General features: G+C 38.8%; 1 protein-coding gene across 8 annotated transcripts in view; it reads left to right on the plus strand.

The window, feature by feature from the left end:
• Positions 1-18,688, plus strand: part of FHOD3 (formin homology 2 domain containing 3) — a 404,460-nt gene that overhangs the window by 375,067 nt on the left and 10,705 nt on the right. For 4 of the 8 annotated variants that reach the window (XM_062569631.1, XM_062569637.1, XM_062569633.1 and 1 more), the window contains 3 exons: positions 3,794-3,817; positions 6,548-6,719; positions 8,666-8,827. In XM_062569631.1, the coding sequence (XP_062425615.1) occupies positions 3,794-3,817; positions 6,548-6,719; positions 8,666-8,827 (358 nt within the window). Of the gene's footprint in view, positions 1-868; positions 1,536-3,793; positions 3,818-6,547; positions 6,720-8,665; positions 8,828-9,605; positions 9,644-18,688 lie in introns of those variants that run through there. The other 4 variants (XM_062569632.1, XM_062569635.1, XM_062569634.1 and 1 more) reach the window with 3 other exon arrangements.

Genomic DNA, 18,688 nt, shown 5'->3' on the forward strand with positions numbered 1-18,688 from the left:
GGAAGGGTCTCTGATTTTATGTGAGGGGTATAATATAGTCATAAAAAATTTCAAAACTACCACTGAGGAACTGAAGTCCCCAGAAAGGGAACAGTTCCCCATTACTGATTCATACTTATATGAATTAGTCCTATTAGCTTAAAAAAAAAAAAAAAAAAAAAAAAAAAAAAAAAAAAAAAGAGAGAGAGAGAGAGAGAGCCTATTGGAGTAAAAAAAAAGGCATTCTTTGACATTCCCCAGATAGAGATTTTCTTTAAGGGGACCACATGGCTACTTTGGGACTTCTTAAAACTACTGAATTGTAGCCCAGTAATGTGGCAGTACATGGATTGCAGTACATGCTAAAACAGAATTATAGTTACATCAGTTTGTTTGTCACAGCTTCCTTTGAGATCTTCAAAGTCAGATCTACCTCAAAACAAGATTCAAAGTCAGCAGAGTGGAAGCTATGTATGTGTAGAGAATGGTGAAAAGGGGGAGTTTTGTTGTAGTTTCATGTTAGCTGTGGTTTTTATCATAGAATCATAGAATGGTAAGGTTGGAAGGGACCTCTGGAGATCATCAAGTCCAACCCTCAGTGTAGCCCTCTGTTTCTGATTTTCTTAGTGTTTTATATTTGTGTGCATTGGAAAGGGACGGTTTATCTGTAATGCATTGACAAGGTGTTGAACTAATTAGAAAATACTGATTTAAGAAATTTCAGATCTTGACATTGGAAATAAACTCTTTGTAGAAAGTAATTCTAATAAGAAATAATCCCGTGGAATTTTAATGTCTGCTTTTAGCAACCTAAGAGGATTATGCAGAGATTCCACCAAGAGTCACTAGAACATATGTTACTTGATATTTACCTCCTTCTGTCCTTTAGAGAGTCTGCTCGGGATCCCGGTTTTATCACCTTGCAGTTCACTGTCTTCAGGCAGAAGAAGGGGAATGCAACAGAAGCAGGAATGAATAAACCAGAAAACCTAACCAGTCCAGTTCTTAACAAGAAGGCTCCTATCTCTTAATCCTGAGTACCCCCTGCAGACCTGGGAAGCAGCAGTCTGTGCTGAGTCTTTGCACAGAGAACTTTCCTCACCTTCAACAATTGCTCGTGTGGAATAGGGCACTATGAGGAATATTTCCAGTTTAATTTATTATTTTAACACTGAGATCTTTATATATTCTTTAATAGCTGAAATGGACCAGGCACTAACAGTTGAAATCTCAGAGAATGTTGTCTGCGTAAGGGATCGGGAGGGAAGTGGGGTCAGGTGGTGGGAACAAGGAGTTGCCACCGTTTGAAAGGGAAGCTTTAGCCAGTGATAGCTGTCATTCATTTTAGGCATGCTAACAATAACAAGCAAGTGAAATAGGGAAAAAAAGCAATTGTAGAGATAGAGACTGAGTTTTTCTTTTTTTAACAATTTTTAATAATAGTAGGTAATATAAGCATCTGTCTTCTAGATTTATGAAGCACTGCTTTTTATGATACTTGAGAGTTTCAATTCCAAAATTGCTACGTAATAGAAATAGTATTTTTAAATGGCAAAATCCACTAATGCTAGCCTAAAGGAAAAAAGGAAGGGTGGGGGAGGAGAAGGCGTTCTGGAAGATCTCCAGGAATTGTCCTGTGACATCTAATATTGATAGAAGAATTGAGCAGTGTTTTTTTTCCTACAAGTAACAGCTTGTGCCTGCAGGAGATGTTCAGTGTAGGAATATTCTTCTAGTGCTGTTTGGTAACATTACATTAGTTATTATTTTCCTAGTTTATTAATATTTCTAAGTGTATTTATAATAATGAAATGAAGAAGCAAAGAAAAGGCAGAATATATACACTTGGGCAAGAGCAGTTTGCCTTCCTGAAAGAACAAAGTTTGATTCATGCATTTTGCTAATTTAGTTCCTGTCCCTCTTGTTGGGGGCAGATGATTCTCCAGACATGAAAATGTGAAGGGGACTGTGAACCGCTTCTCCTGTACACTGGAGTGGCTTTGGGTGTATAAAGGCAAACGTTGTGGACATTAGAGATGAGGAGAGCCAAGCACAGAGTAGTACGTTGCCTTTAACAAAACCACATAGCCAATTTCTTTTACCTAGATCAAGTGTGGAAGAAAACTAGCAGCTGTGACTTTGCCTGTTAAAATGTAATTTGATTATAATGTAATAATATAATGTGCTTTTGTCTGGATCACACTCGTCCTAATGTGCCTATTCTGCTCTTTCCCCTTTCCCTGGGTGCCTTTTGCATATGGTTTAGCTTGATTTGTTCTCCTCCTGCCCCCCCCTTTTTTTTATTAGATAGCTTTACATATGGATTACACAAATATGTTCTTGCTTCCTATTCTTCTCCTTTCTGTTTCTCATTTACGCCAAAAAGTGAACAGTAGCCTTTTTCAGAAGAATTGCTTTGTGGTGTGATTCCCCTCTCCCCACTCTTGGGGGGTGGAAAAAGCAAATGGATCTTTTCATAATGCAAAGGGAAAATACCTGCCCAAGTCCCTCTGCAAAATATCTGCCTGTGTTTCTGTCAGTGCCACTGTGTCCAAAGAAAAATAAGCATCTCACTCTTAGAATAAAACATATCCTTAAAAAGTAATGTTAATGTGCTGCTCAGCATTCTCCCAGCTAATCTTCTTATGGAGATTGTGCTGAAACTATGATGAGGGCCAAAGTAAATGAGGCTTTCATTTTTAATGATGAATGTTTCTGGAACAGAATGCATTAATCCCAGAAAAAAAATCATAATTGAGAAGGAGATAAGGTTAAAAGTATGCATTAGTAACACAAGAGAGGGGAGTAGATTTAATGGAATGCTTCTTTTTAAAAACAAAATAAAATCCACAAATAAAGAAGATGCACCAGAATTTTTGGGCTATGTCTGCACTTAAAAAAACAAAATTATGGAAACAAGGAACCCAGTTACTTTAGAAACTGTTTCTCTTTGGGAACCCTTCATGTGGAGTATCTTACAGTCCGATGAAGAATTTCCCAGGTATTTGTGAACACAACTCTAAATATTTTGTAATTCCCCTTAAGGCCCTGAAATTGAAGAACACTCTACATGCTGTAACATTTCGATATGCCCATTACATTTAATGTATTGTGACTCTCAAGGTAGTTTTACATGCCTGGTGTCATAGAGGATGAAAGTGCTGAATGATGAAGGATAATTGCACCTCTGATTTCTAGGGTCTAGTATCAGGGAACTGCTGAAGAACCTTAAGCACACATTCAGAGACTCCTCAGCACTTGATTTCTGTGCTCTGTTAAACTGGAGCTTAAAGCTGAAAAACTCCAGCTTAAAAAAGAATGAAAACAAGCAGTCTAAGGGTAGAGAAAAGGAATTGCCAAGAAGCTGACCTCTGCACTGGGAGAAAGAGCAACTAGGACCTCCCTGTTCTGAACAGAGTTGGAAAAAGGAGAGAAAGTCCTTTCTAGTGCCCTCAGTTTCCAGAGGGCGAAATATGGGCAGGCGATAGCATGACTCAAGGGAGAGATATGGAATGTGTCAGAGATGGTTTCAGTTCATAATTTCCTCAGAAAAATCAGAAAATTTTAAATCTTATCCTACTGACAGTGACAGTCTGTACTGCGTGCAATGGGATTACTGCTCTTTCACCAAAGGGAATTAGCAAATTGATTGTCTAAGATACAAATTCTGTGTACACTTTGTATTTATATGTCCTCCTACAGTTGCGTAAAAAATATCACGGTTACCTCTTACTCTGTTGTGGTTTGACCATACTGTCCTTCCTAAATCTTGCTGTTTGTCCTTCTCCGCCCTGCCCTTTGTCTCTTTTGGCAGACCGATGAAGAGGAGGATGCTGAGGTATGGTTCTGTGAAAGAGCATGTCATTCCCATATCCCCTGTGTGCTCTAACAGCTAATTTCTAAACCAGTTAGTATGGACTGCGTAACTCCATCTACTCAACTGAACTATGAACCATGACATTTTTCTCATAGCTTTTTGGCTCTATTGTAAGAATGTATTTTTACAGTCAGCTTTACCATTTGCTTAAATGCTCTCTCAAATAAGGATATCCTGATTTGAGCCTTAATTATTTTAAGTTTCCTCTTTTCTTTTCCTCAGTGTCTGTTTACTTAAACTGCAAAGTATCTCTATTACCCAAAACATCTATGATCTGAATATTATGGGTATCATCAGTTATTCGGTGTTAAGGATTTCCATGATAATTTTACAGTCAATTTGAAGCTGTGTAAGTCCAAATATTATTATAAGGTGTTCAAAGGCATCAGGCTATAGGAATGCAAAGCAAATTGTAATGAGTCTATCCTTGCTGCATGATTTGTGAGAAATACTCGTCAGTCCCAAAGAGGTGAGCCATGGAGTAGTTCATGTATTTATCCTCAAGTGCTCCTGAAGCTGGAAAATGATCAAAAGAATGAATAAATAACATAAGAACTGTAATGCACCATCATTCACAGTACAGCTATGTATTGGTTTGGGAGCATCTCTTGTGCATTGCATTTTTTGTTCAGCATTAGCACTTTGTTTAATAGTCTCGCCATAAAAAATGAAGCTTCATGCTCGGAGTGTCATAATGACAGTCACTGGCTCAAGTGACTAGGATTTGGGCATTAATTTACACAAACATTTGAAAATCAAATAAGTGCAATAAAACTTCTGGCTATAGAGCTTCTTTCCAATGATGATTTATGCTGTATATCATGGGCTGCAGAAAGAAGATTACAAAAACTAATTTTCTTATGCCAACACTTCACTAACCTGTGTGAATTCTAACTAATAGTTATGGGAAGGTATCATCCTTTTTTATTTTCTGAAATGGATATTGGTTAGCTTTACAATCCATTTTAAGCAAAAATTGCATGCACTTTAGTAGAAGTTTAATGTTTCCTTTTTTATTTTCTGAGATGGATATTGGTTAGCTTTACAATCCATTGTAGGCAAAAACTGCATGCACTTTAATAGAATTTTAATGTTTTTCTGTCTTTTAATTTCACATGTAATACTCCAGCACTTGCACACTTTCCAAATCAACATGTTGCAAGTTAACATTATTTTAAAAAAAACTTCTCGCTATTAAAAAAAAAATCTCATACTAGTATATTTAGCTCAGTGCCCTGTAGGGATTATTGTTTTCCTACTCAGTTAAATTGCTATTATTCTGAAAAGTCATTATGTTAAAATAGCATCATCCTCTCATTGATTTCCAGATTAAATATTTTCAGTTTGCAGTCTTAAAGCCCTGTGGACTCAATCTGAGCTCTGAAAGTAGGGCTGATTCTTTTCTTCCAATTTAACATTATCTGAAAGAAAGTTAATAAATACTGTCGTTCATTATGCAAAGGAAGGATAGAATGCAGCACACCTTCCTTTGTCAGTGTTGAGTCTCTAGGAAATAACAAAGGTTAAAAAGGGGGGGGGGGAAGTATTTCAGTTTCTGATGCTGGATTGATATGACTGAAAATATCAAGGGAATAGAACTACTGAGATCTGTTTACTGTCGAGAGCCTGTCTTTCTTCAGGGTGGAATTGCATTTTAAATTTGTTGTAGTCTTTCTGCAGATATGAACAGAGTGAAGCTCAAGATAGCCTTTTGTAGGCATAGGCTGATAAAGGGAGAAAACAGCCTCCTCCTCCCACTGTCAGCGTACAGTGATGTCTTAAAAATTTGGATTCTTCTGCTGCGACTCTCCTTAGGCAGTGTCAGTTTGTGCTGGGATTTGCCTGGCTGCAGTTCTAGATGGATTTCTGCAGAGGCCGGGGCCTCCTGCTGCACTGATGCCTTAGGTGTGTGCAGCTCATTTAGCCACCGCTGTGCGTGTTTTGGGGGTGACAGATCACGGGGAGGCTGGGGCAAGCGAAGGGCAGATCCCAAAACCTCTTTAAGGCCTTTTTTTCTTCTCCTGACTGCAATTTTTGTGTTTTTGCTGTAGATTAATTTGGCTGGTTGTTTCAGGATTGGGGTTTCTCGGGGTGTATTTGGGAGTGTATTTAAAATTTACTGTAGATATTTGTGTTTTAGAGCACTTAGAAAGGTTTTCTGTGTAGCAGTGCAAAAAGATAAGGGAGGAAAAGGTGTTTTCATAGACCATTTTGCCAACTCTGCCAAGTTACTGAAAGGTGATGATACAGAAAAAAAACAATTTCTTATTTCTGTCAGGTCTCGTGCTGTCCCCCACAGTGTAATATCTGAGCTCAGATTAGTCCCTGCCTGGGTCGAAGGTTTCCAAGCAAGTCTTTGCATTATACCTTATGCTCTTGAAGAGGAGGTCAAAACAAAGTCCCCGCTAACACATCTTTTTTTCTCTCATTTTGTCTGTTCCTTGATACCAGTTGTTTCTGCTTTATTTCTGCTCGAGGGTACGTGGCGTCAGAGAGGAGCAAGTGTTTGTTTTTCCTCTTTGGAGAGCATCCGCCCTCTAAGTCCATCTGCGAGGGCAAGGACCTCGTGTTTTCCTCCGTGCAGTTCATGCTTTGAACGCTGGCCTGTTCTCTTGGCGGTTTGCACTCTGTAGAGCTAAAACCTACCCCGGGCCATGTCGCTTAAATGGCAAATTGGTTTTCCTCCCGCAGACCGGCAGGTTCTCCAGCAGCTCACCACCGTCCCAGAGCCAGCCCCAGGGGCTGCAGTACGCTGAGGACGCTGCCGAGCATGAGCACATGAAGGCAGTGCTGAAGACCTCTTCTGTCAGCGGGGAGAGCACTGCCGCGCTGGGTGTTCGCACACGGAGCAGAGCCAGCCGAGGTGAGCGCCAGGCTTCTACTACGGGCACGTCTGTCAGGACCCTGTAGCCATGCAGCAGCCTAAACCCTTGCATGGTGCCTATGATACAAAGGGTCAAAAGGGAAGGGGGGGAAAAAAGTGGTGTTTCCACCCTGCAGTTGGTGATTTGAGGCACAGAGATGTAGACGCCTGAAGTTTGACATGTTGATTGCAGCCAGGGCAGTGTGCGATGCTGCTGGATTAGTGCAGCTGAGGAGCACGCATCGCCTTGCTGTCCGGACAGATACCTCTTTCTCTGAGGCCTGCAGCCTCTGCTGTTTCCAAGCGTCAGCACTAGTCATTTCTGAAAGCTGACACAGAGAAAATGAAACCCCAGCTGAAGCTGCTGTTTCCAACACCTGATATTCTGACAAAAGAGTTCACTGGTACAACCATCCTTGGCAGTGAGGTATCTCCATTTCTTGTCCAGGATGTGATTCACTGGTATACCTCTTTAGAAGAGCGGCAAGTAAACCTCTTCTTTGTTGCTAAATCATTTTACAGGCATTGGGCTCACCTGTTTATTTTCCTTCTTTCGCCTTCCCCTCATACCACATATGTGGTTTTGCAAATGATACCTGGAAGATGGTTTTCAAGTAAAGGTCATGCACTATTTCTGTTCTGGTATTTCTTTTCTCTCACATCTGGATATCTTATGCTCTCCTAATTCCTTTTTAGCACCACTGATATCACATCCAGGGCATCTACTCCTCATAGGTATTTTTCCGTGTGCCACTGATTAAGGCTTTAACCCTGATCCTGCCCAGTTTAGAGGTTTCACAGACCTATTTAAGAAGCAGACTACGTAGCTGAAGTACTCAGATGAAATAATTCAAGCTGCTCTGCAACAGGCCAAGTATCCTGGAGTGTTTTGATAATAAGAGTCAGTCTATGTTCCCCTGAAGAGCAGCAGAGGCAGAGAGCAAGTGTGCCAGACAGAAGCTTGTTTGGAGCACTATCATAACAGAACTGCTCCTGACGAGAGCCAGGAAAAGGCAGGGGAATGGGCTGCTAATCAAAGCTGTTGTTTACTGACATAAGGGAAGTGATACGGAGTGGTCTCGCTAGGGATTTTTTAGCTGTTTGCAATTTTATTACACCCACTCTTTTGCAAAGCTTATTGTCAGTGTTCTTTCTGCATACATGCCTTCAAATAATTCAGAAACGAAGAGCACGCCAACCAGGAGTCCATAGTGGAGGAATCAAAAGATGCATTTGACAGAGAGCTCTGTGGAGCGAGGAGTGCCAGAGCCTTGGTTCTGAGACGTGGCTCGCTTTTTTGTTTGTGGTTTTAACCAAAATTGCTTATATAACTTTTCAGCTTGCCAGTGACTCTTGCTTTTCTGCTTATAACAGAGCACAGGCAGTTGTGCCAGGACAGATAGGACTTTGTGATGAGAAGGTAAATTCTTCGTTATGAGTGGGATGAGACAAATCAAACCACTTTTTTTTTTCTCTTGTCTTGTCCTCTTTGTAAACCTGTGATACAGAGGCTTAGAGATGGACCATTTCTATCTTTCTGATAGGAAGGACCTGTCTTGCAGCTTTGCATCAATTTTGCTGACATGTCTTCTAGTCCCTGTGTAATAGGAGCACAGGGAAACATGGTCAGGCATCAATCCTGCTGTCCCCAGCTTCAGGACAGACTCTCACAGACTGTTGCCAGTTGTATGGTCAAGTCTAGGACTCTGAGGCTGAGGAGAGTAGAAAGTTATAATTGCATTTGAGCTCTCCAATCTGTGCTGATACAGCAGAGAATCCAGGGTGTTATTTTAAAATGTTCTGCATTAGACAGTCTTCTACTTTGACCAGTTTGAAGTAGCAATGACTGAACTGCCCGCTGTAATTCTACAAAAAGCCAATTACAAAACTGAAGCGACACAAGAGACTTCTGTTTTCCCTCAAATTTGTTTGCTTGCCTTTTCCAGGCCGTATTGGTTCATGGAACGCTGGCAACGATGATTCACCTAATGCAACGGATGACGCAGCGGACGAGATCATGGATCGCATTGTAAAGTCTGCCACTCAAGTGCCAAGCCAGCGAGCGGTGCCTAGAGAGAGGAAGCGGTCACGAGCAAACAGGAAGTCACGTGAGTATACGGCTATTACGTTCATATACTTTTGGTGTATGAACTTGGTCCTTAGTATGGAGACATGCATGGCCAATACACAGCAGCCATGAGTGTGTATTTTTGATCGGTATACATGCTTTTTATTTTAAGTTAAATGCTGTTGTGTGCGATGGTCACTCTGTGTTCTAGAAAACTTGAATTGACCTTAGCGATAAGTGAAGAAAAATGTGTTAGGATGCTTTAGAGCGTCTCTGTATTTACTTGTAACTACAGAAGTCCGATCAGGACCTCAAATGGAGACTGCTTAAATTCCATAAGGTACTATGATCTCGCATAAAAGTACTTGTATCTGTAGCTGAATTTATGCATAAAGCAAATAGTTAAGTAGCCTGAGAGATTTTCACCTTTTAAAATCTTTCTCTATTGTGCTATACACCCTTCTTCTGCAGCCCTGAAAACAAAATGTTTACTTACCTTGGTGCTGTTTGGATGCAAAGTGGTTATAGACTAGGTGGGCTTCCCCTGGGAAAAAGAGGTAGCCCATTTATAAGACAGTCTTCCAATGGTGTACTGCAGCCACAGGGATGAATTCGGGTACCTGCGTACGAGCAATCTGATTTTGCAGTTTAGCAAGTACAGTGTCTAAGAGGTGATGGTCTTGCTAGCTTTTTTTCTAATGTGAGGGACTACTGCAATTACTGTGACAAGAATAAGTACCTGAAGAAAGTAAAATTATGCTGTTTAATGTCATTCACTATGTGTGGCTTTTTGACTACCTTTCCATCCATCTTTTTAGCATTTCTGAGAAGTTAGGACACAGAGGAGACAACAACAGTGAGTGAAAAATCACACGGACGTTCTTTTTTCGTGGAATTGTTCTAATATAGCTGGTGATCGAAAGCACTTGGTGTAAGCAGTAATCGATTGCTATGAACTAGCATGTGCTGAAAGCATATTCACTTTCTCCAACATGCTAAGGAAGAAACTTCTGCATGTGGCAAGAGTAAAAGCAAAGCAGACATGCTGTTTAGATGGGCCAGATTTTCAGCAAAGAAAATGAGAAAATGAGCTGACACTGGATTGTCCGTCTCACTTTCCATCATGCACTATGCTGTATGTCTTTGCGACATCGTCTTCTGCTACTACCTACTTCCCCCATGCAGTTGTGGTGCACATGTGCTGACTGCCCTAGCTGGCTTGTGTATATCAAACAAAGCTCCTGTATGTTTACCTATTTCTATGGTTTACCCCATGCTGAACTCTTCCTCTGTTAGCAACACTGTCCTCATGCATACACACTGAGAAGCCGTATTTCTCCTCCTTACCAGGCACCTTTTTCCCAAGGAAGTACTTGCTGCAGCAAAAGAGGATGATAATAAAAATACTATATATTTTTCCTTGAAAGAGTCTTTCATACTAATTTAGTGAAAACATCAATGAGGTTTAGGGATTCAGTAAATGTTTAGGCTGGGACTGATTTCCATTGTAATTAATCATGGCAGAATCCAGCTCTTTTGCTTGTTTGCTCTTCAAAATCTGGATGAGACTCTTAAGTGGATTAAAAGGCAGTTTCCAAACAAACATAAAGTTCAGTAGTTTAGCATCCCCTTCAGCTGATATGTGCTGAAAGAAAGTGTGAAGGGAGAATATCTTAACTAAACATTTTCCCTGTCATACTTGATATACCCAGATGAATAAATGAGGTAGTTCAGCTTTAAAATACACTCAGCTGGACTGATAATATGGCACCTATGTGTTCCAGGAAAAGAGCAGAGACTAGCTCCTGTAAGTATGTAACTATAAGTTAAATGAGGAGAAGATTTTCCTGGTAGAAATATAACCCAGATCCTGTATGAGCGTATTAGAAATTAGATCTTAAGCATGCTTGAATGGTTTAGTTTAGCAGATTCTATGATATTTATTATCTGCTCAGCAAAGAGACCCTAATATCTGGTGGGTTTGATTCACCTGGTTCAATCTTCAAGTTCCCATATACATCTTTTGGCTTTTGCTGCTTGTTCAGTATTCACACCGTTTATGAACATCAAAGTAAAACTCTGTTAAAAGAAAAAGCTTTCATTGCGTATTGCGTTGCACATGTCTCATTGCTTTTAACACAAAAATGAAAATGATTAGGGTCACTTAATATTTAGCAAAGCTTTTAGTGAACCTGCACTGAGTTCTCTCTTTTTAGAAAAATTAGAAACTCAAAAGATTTATATCCATTTCCATAGTAAATATTTCCTGTGGTTCAGGTACAGGGTTCTCATGAGAGAGGGATTTGACAGAAATACAGGAAAATGTGGAGTAAAAGCAAGTGGTACTCAAGTCATCTATAACTAGGAGAAGAATAGAAACAGGAGAAGGTTCAGTTACATTCAAGAAATAGTTTTAATGGGAAAATGAGATATTTTGACAGGTTCAGTTGAAACACTTTACCTTTTGCAATTGTTGAGCAGCACGACTGTAGCTTGTATGCAGAGAGCATAGGTAGATATTAATGATATGGAAGAGTCTGAGATCTCAAAGCAATCAGCAGAACTATAAATTGTGAGGAGGTATAAGGCAGTGAGGAGTCCAATGGAAGACAGATGGAAACATCTGCATCTGTTGGTATAGCCATTGAAAATATGAAGGGTCACTGTTAAATCCAGAAGTTCGAAAGTGACTGAGAAACTAGTAAGAAAGAATTTGTTCAGCAGGTGCCGAAAGGGACTACAGAAAGTTAAAGCACACAGCCCATGAAGTCTGAGCTCTTGTGATGACCTGCAATGAGAAAATTTTATTTTGTGCTAGGCTTTTACACACTAAAGATCTTTCAAGACAAAATTAGGCATGTAGAAGTACAGTAACAACTGGAAGTCATTGCCTCATCATGGGTGTTCAGTGACCTGCCTACTAGACACGCCAGGCTGCTATTATATATGAGAAAACAACACTACAATTGTACTGTTTCATTAGAAGCCTCATCAGAAAGCCACAAGATTGAATGACCCACAGAAACTGAAATAGTCTGTCACCCCTCGAGGTGGTCTTTCAAAGACAGCATCAAGGCAAGTTGCCATGGGAAGCTTGTGCTGTTTTTTCCTCTGAGGTCTTTATACTATGTGTAAACAACAGGCTTTAGCCTCTAGGGATATTGGTTCAGCATATTTTAAAAGCATAAAATACAAATTGGGGTTGAAAATATGCTGTTTCCATTCTTGAAGACTGAGGGCAGCTTTTTGTCAGAAAGGTTGCCGTAACACTGTAGGGAGCTATTCAACTTAGCAAAGAAACAAAAAAATAACATAATTAGAATTGTCTGGTTCTCCTGTAAGGTTAGGATGACCTTCACAAACGATGCCATAACAAACAACGAGTGCAAAGGAAAATTGGAATAAAGAAGTTTTAAGAATCCCTGTATTTGATAGTCCACATTCCAATGAATACAATTGCTAAAGCTAATTTTAGCAGCTTATGGAACATTATTACAGACTGTGCACCACAGGATTTGGGGGAATGAAAATGGAAATTTCTGTATGATACACCACTGAGTTTCGAGAAAACAAGAGTGAAAAGAGGTTATTTAACACAGAGAGGACTGAATTAAAAAAGTAAATGTAAGGTAGATAACCAGAGTTTGCTATGAAGGCAACAAGAAGTGAGGTAACAGAATAAATTATTTTTTTAAAAAAAAGGAGGGGGGATGACTAGTTAGAAAATGTTGTTAGTAAATGAGGCTTTTACACTATGATGAAACAACCTATGGCAATTGCTTTTATCTGAGGGAGAGGGAAAAAATGTAGGTATTATAGCCACAGATGCTTTGGGACAGCAGGAAAAAAAAATTAAAAAATCTGGCAGTAGCGTTTATAGGGTAAAAACTTTACTTAAGTAGATTTTAATTTAAAAAAACTTCAGTGATAGACAAATAGGAAATTAATGCTGTTTTCCTTCTTGTTGTGGCTGTTTGTTTAAAATATCTATCTCCTAACATAAAATCATTCTCAGGACTACATTCTTGTGCAGTTGGCATCTCTTTGTTGGTCTCGTTGAAATAAATAGGTCTGTATCCAAGAGTATGATACTACTGAGGGTCATGAAAATCAAACTCCTCTTCAATAGTCGTGTATCATCATTGCACAGAAGGTACTCATACTAATTCTAGCACAGGCAGAGCAATGCTTGGAAATCCTGAGTGAAATAGGGCTGATTCCTGATGCCTGTGAATGAACATGGAGTGGCTCAGAAAATAAGTTCCAAGAGAAAGTCCTCAGGATTCATTATCTCATTCAAATATTGATTAAAACTATAGGATAGCAAAACCAGACCATCTCACTAGCAGTTAGCTTAAGGGAAGGATGATTAAACTCAAACCTTCTGGTATCATCCTCCTTCATTACAAATTGTTAGTGTTAGCAGCCTTCATACTTGGAACTGTGTTCCTTGGCTCCCTAAAAGTCCAGGTAGCTGTCAACAAGTGGGGAATCCCAACATGTTCTTGCCAACAAATTGTTTCAGAAAACTGTGCCAAGGAAATAGATCTTTAAAGATGATTTGACTTTACAGTGGTGTTTCCCCTGGACCTTGAGCTGACCCTTTATGTGTCTGAATGGCATAACAGAATGTAGGACCCGAGTATGACTCTAATACTCGATAGCGAGTAGCACATATTCCAGTGGTCACTGTGTTGGATTCTGCCGGAGGCCCTGAATGAGGAAGCAGCATAGCAAGAGGCTTGTTTTCCTTCTTGCTTTAGCTCAATTAAAATCTGCTGTAGATTTCAGTTAGAGAAATGGGTTTGGAGCAGATAATAATTGACTAGGAATTTAATCCAGAATTTGAATGAGAGGACTTGATCCAAATTATTTTTGATGTTTAAAGAAAGATCAGGCCCTGTTCTTTTATTAGGTTTTGGAAGCAGATACTAGCCTAATGCTGTACCCTGTGACTGACCTCTCTGAGATATGGAAACATCTCATAAGGATTCATTTATTTGTTTGTGCAATGTCTTATGGGGAGTAAGAAATTCTTACTGTTCTAATTTTACAGAAATTAATCTGAGATACAAATAAAGTAATCTGTCAGACTCCTACAAGTGGACCATGCAGAAGATAGAAATCGAATCAAGAGTGTCTAAATCCTAGACAAGTAAGCTCAGGGCTAATGGACTAAACTTAACTACAGAACATCCCAGGTCAGGTATTTCATACTAAATTCCACCTTGGGTGAAAGTGAAATAGGAGTTAGCACACTGTCAAAAGGTGCCAAAATGTGGAAGAGAACTCTGCCAGAAGACCAGGCCTGGAGGCAAGTTTTAGAAACGCCTGCAGTGCTACTCTAGAAACATATTTGTAAACAAAGCACTGGACCTGTGACTATTTGACCCCAGAAGTGTGGGATTTTTGTTTGGAATTCATACGGTGTGCCAGTTAACTTTTTTTCTTTTCTTTGTTTTTTTTTCGTTATTTTTCATTTTCATGTCTCTCCACTTACTTTTTCTGGCTATGAAAAGATACAGAAGTGCCAAAATACCAGGAGGGAGACTGTTCTCCTGGTATTTATAGCCTGACTAAAAGCAGGAGTTAATGGAAATTATGCATTAAAAAAATAAAAAACTTACACAAGAAGAAAGTCTGCATAAAATGCTTTAAGGGCAAGCAACTTTACTTAGATTTTTCAACCAATGATTTAGGATTTGAATAACTGGATTCTATCAGGAGTTAGAAAAGGGAGCAGAGTAATCTAGTTAGGGATGCACATTTTGCACAAAATCTTGGCGATTAGAAAAAGTAAATGCATCACAGATGGTTTTCAGTATCAAAGGCTGTTTATCATCACACAAAGTACTGAGTCTTCAGACGGTCAACATTGAGTTAATTAAAATCTAATTATTGAATGAAAAATAAATGGTGAGATAAAGCAGTTAAAAAGCTGGCAGCTGGGAGGTTATATTCAATAGATGCCAAGATAGCTAGTGTCTTTTGGGTGCCTTTTAAGGTGTTTAAGGCATTATTTCATCCGCGGGATGATAGTAAAAATGACAGAAATAACTTCCTAGTCTACAGTAAATAAATACTTACATACATGCATGATAAATACAATTAATAATAATAAATGAATGAATAATGAATGCAGCTATCTGAGTAAGCAACAGAAATTGAGATAACTGATTGGGTTGAGACTTATTTAGTCCTGTATCTCATACCTGTCGGTATCAACACTATCAACAGCTGCAGGGAAGAGAATAGTAGGCAGAGGTCAAATAATTTAATCAGCCTGTATGTCTCATCTTGATTTTTAATTTAGTTTTAAATCAATGTATTTATTTTGAGCATGAGGCTGAATAGCTGTTTCTGTATTTTGGGGGGGGGGTCAATTATAATTGACTATGTATAATTGTAATTGCTGATATTATTGCTATTCCTAAATATGTATGTATGAATGAATGTTCAGTTTCCTTCTGCTTTGCAGTGTGTAGTTGATTTATTTTTATAGCTTTCTTTTAAAATAATTCTGATCTGGACAAATTAAAATGTAGGCAGACATTCTGTGTTTTAACTGATCAAAAATAGACTACCTCTGTATTTTCTTGGCTGTGTCCATGAGTATGCCCTTTTCAAAGTGCATCATTTAACTTTCAGGATCTCAAGTTTTGTTCAAAAATGTTCTCCTGGTCTTAGCACCATGCAAGTGAAATAACCATCATTCTGAGCAATTCTGCGTTATGTAGTCTTCAAAATAAGAGGATTTTTGCAAGCCTGGTTTAAAAGCCTAGTGAAAAGTTATCTTTAAAGAGGTTTACATTCATTTTCCAGACACTGTTTCAGAGGAATCTATGCGACCCTTCTGTAATGAACTGTATTTTGATTCAATTATTTGTTTTTAGGCTCATATCCTCAGACTTTGTTTGAAACAGCTTTATTTTACATAAGGAAAATCAGATATAAAGTAACTCACTTTGTACCATCACCGTCTGCAGTACATTCCTTAACTTTGCACTGGATTCCGTTACCAGTATTCAGAGATACTGTGGAATCTAGTACTTGTTCAAAATTTAACAACTCTTTTTTTGAAAAAAAAAAAAAAAAAAAGTGAGAAATCATTGCATTGATTGGGGAAGGCAAAGCTAAATACAAGATTTTTATAAAATCATATATCTTCTATTGCTGTTTATTTCAGTTTACAGAGAGAAAGCAGAGTGACGTAGAACACTATAGAAACATTCATATGCTTGGGTATGTAATATGAACACAGAAGACATCATGCATGACTAGGAGAAAACCGCTGCTATAGTGAATTGTCACTATTCAGAGTGACTGTCACTGCCTATGATTAAATGTCTGCGCAGACATGCTGCTCCGTGGAGGCAGAGGTAGCCACTGTTCAGAGTTTGTTCTTAGCAAAGAGTACATCCTAGTAGTACATAATACCTACAGCCCTTTTGAAATTATTTTGTTTCAGTTACTTAGTAATACATCCGAGCAGGATCCCACAACATAACCAGACCATTGCCATGTTCTTGTGCTGTGGCTCCTCTGGTTGGATGTTGCTCCCAACTGGAGATTCTTTCTGCAACTTCCTGTGGGCCTCGCCACATAGGTTTTCAAGTGCTTGAATTTCCCTGACTATTTCTTGGCCAAATGGCGCTTTCCTTATTACAAGAAGGAACAAGCTGAAGACAAGCTGGCAGGAGATGAACAGATGGTAAGAAGTAAGAGATACAAGTATATGTAGGAAATAAAGCTATTCATGTTCCCAGATCACAGAAAATTGGTATTGATATTTTCTACGGAAATACTTTTTTTGTGGTTTACACTTTTGCTACTTTTTTAACTGTAGTTCTGCAGAAAAAGCTAATTTCCTAAAGATACAAATAGCTGATTTCATTGTTGCCACTTTACCATTCACTTTGTCTGTGAATTCATTCACGTTACCCTCTGTTTTCTTTTTAGTTGGCATATTTTAAAGGTATATTTCAGGGCTTTGAATTCTTGGCACAGAATTCATTCCCAAAATTGGGATATATAGCACTTTGAGTATTAAAACATAACATATGGTTGGGTTGCACACAATTACCCTTAATTTGGTAGAATATGTATTTGGTTTGGTTTCCTTCCATATTAAAGTGGCTTTCAAGTTTACCCCGGGTCAGCAGTATGCTCCTTATTTACATCATTCTTCCTTCCTCAGAGATGACTTTTTCCAGCATCTGAGTAAGAAATCAGAAGCAGTGAGTTGCTGGCTGACTAGATCACACTGTTGTTACGGAAAGTATTTCATCTGAGAACCAGAAAAGATAAGGAAGTACAAAGCTGCTTTACAAAAGAAGTGCAGTAACAAAAGCAGCCTTATATGCAGCTTTGCAGAAGAGCAGCAAAACCACAGCTGCCAGAGAGAGCCCTCTGCTGCCATGAAGTTGTTTAACATAAGGATCTGTGAGGGCAGGAATTTGACTGCATTTTAATAGAAGTGTCAAATGTATTTGGAGGAACGTCCCTGTTAGGAGATGAAAAACAAGTTCACACAAAGTTGCTCTGAATTTTATTTTGCCCAGCCATATGGCATGAAAGGGAACCCTACTTTCCCAAACAATTAATATCAAAAATGTACGTGGCTCTCTCTAGGTAGAAAAACACCAGCTGGTTACAAGATTCTGTTTTGATCACAATTGTTTTAAATCTGTTTGGCCTGTAGACATGATCCCTTTTAATGTTTTATTTCCCAACACGGATTGCTAATGGAGATAATTAATTTACATTCCAGAGCCTTTGTGTTCAAAGATGGTTACACCTCACTGCCAAGTCCCTCTGCAACAGACAGTTCTGCATTTATAAGCCTGAGCTATCCCGTTAGTGAAAGTCTAATACCTAATAATACATCACTCTAAACCAGACTTTAAGTCACTTTAAAATGTCAGATGGAATTTAAAGGCTGTGCGCCCAATACTTGCATTAGATGGCTTACTTTCTATATCCTATTTCCTGCTTTTTTTGTCTTTTTGTGCATAGTCAAAGTATAATTGAGTCTTGCAAATATTATGAAGTGTAGTGCTTACATTTAGACTCAATTGTTCGTATGCAGTATACTCCCAATGCTTTACCTATTCATAGTGGAGTCATTTCTGATTAATGAAGTTAAGTGGGAGGAGTGATGAAAAGGATAGCAGCAGGATTAACTGTTTACAGTGGCTTTCACCGAAGTCCTGAAAATGAAGGGATTTTGCCATAGAAAGTTTTCAAGGAAGGAAAGATTTCCTCCTTCTCTGCTTTACTGTTGACATTCTGAATGGCAATGTATAAAATGTTTACCTGTAAAGCTGTAGTTGGAAACATTTAAATTAACTTCAACAGTTTAAACTACATGTTAAATCTTACTTTAATAACAGTATCTTCTTCATGCGCTTCTCTAGAGCAATGTATTTCTTGTTCCCTAAAACATAACCTACCTGCAGATGAAAAACAAGTTGAGCTTTTCTCTGCAAAAAGACACGTTGTCATTTTCCAGTGCTAGGTTCTTCTTTATGTCACAGAAGGTCTAAACAATGATACAAGCGTACATGAGAATAAGTATTGTTTAAAGCAAGATAGCAGATAGTGATGTAAAAAATACACAAATGCAGAAGAAGATTAGAAAGAATGAATAAGAGTGCCTGGATTAAGCTTTTACATTGCAAATCGCTATTGCTGGGCTCATGGTGTAAAATCCAAGACAATATATTAAATTTAAATATATTGGAAAATGGACTGAGTGTGTGAGCTGGATGTGGAATGGTAGCAAATGGGATGATGGAGCTGACCAGTGTTGCCTCTTATGATTTTCCTACTGTCCTTGCTGTGTAATTTACAGCCACATAGAGTTTTCTCAATTTCATATTGGCAACTGGTAACTGTATTA

The sequence above is a fragment of the Rhea pennata genome, chromosome 2, assembly GCF_028389875.1.
Source record: "Rhea pennata isolate bPtePen1 chromosome 2, bPtePen1.pri, whole genome shotgun sequence".
In the NCBI taxonomy this organism is placed as follows: domain Eukaryota; kingdom Metazoa; phylum Chordata; class Aves; order Rheiformes; family Rheidae; genus Rhea; species Rhea pennata.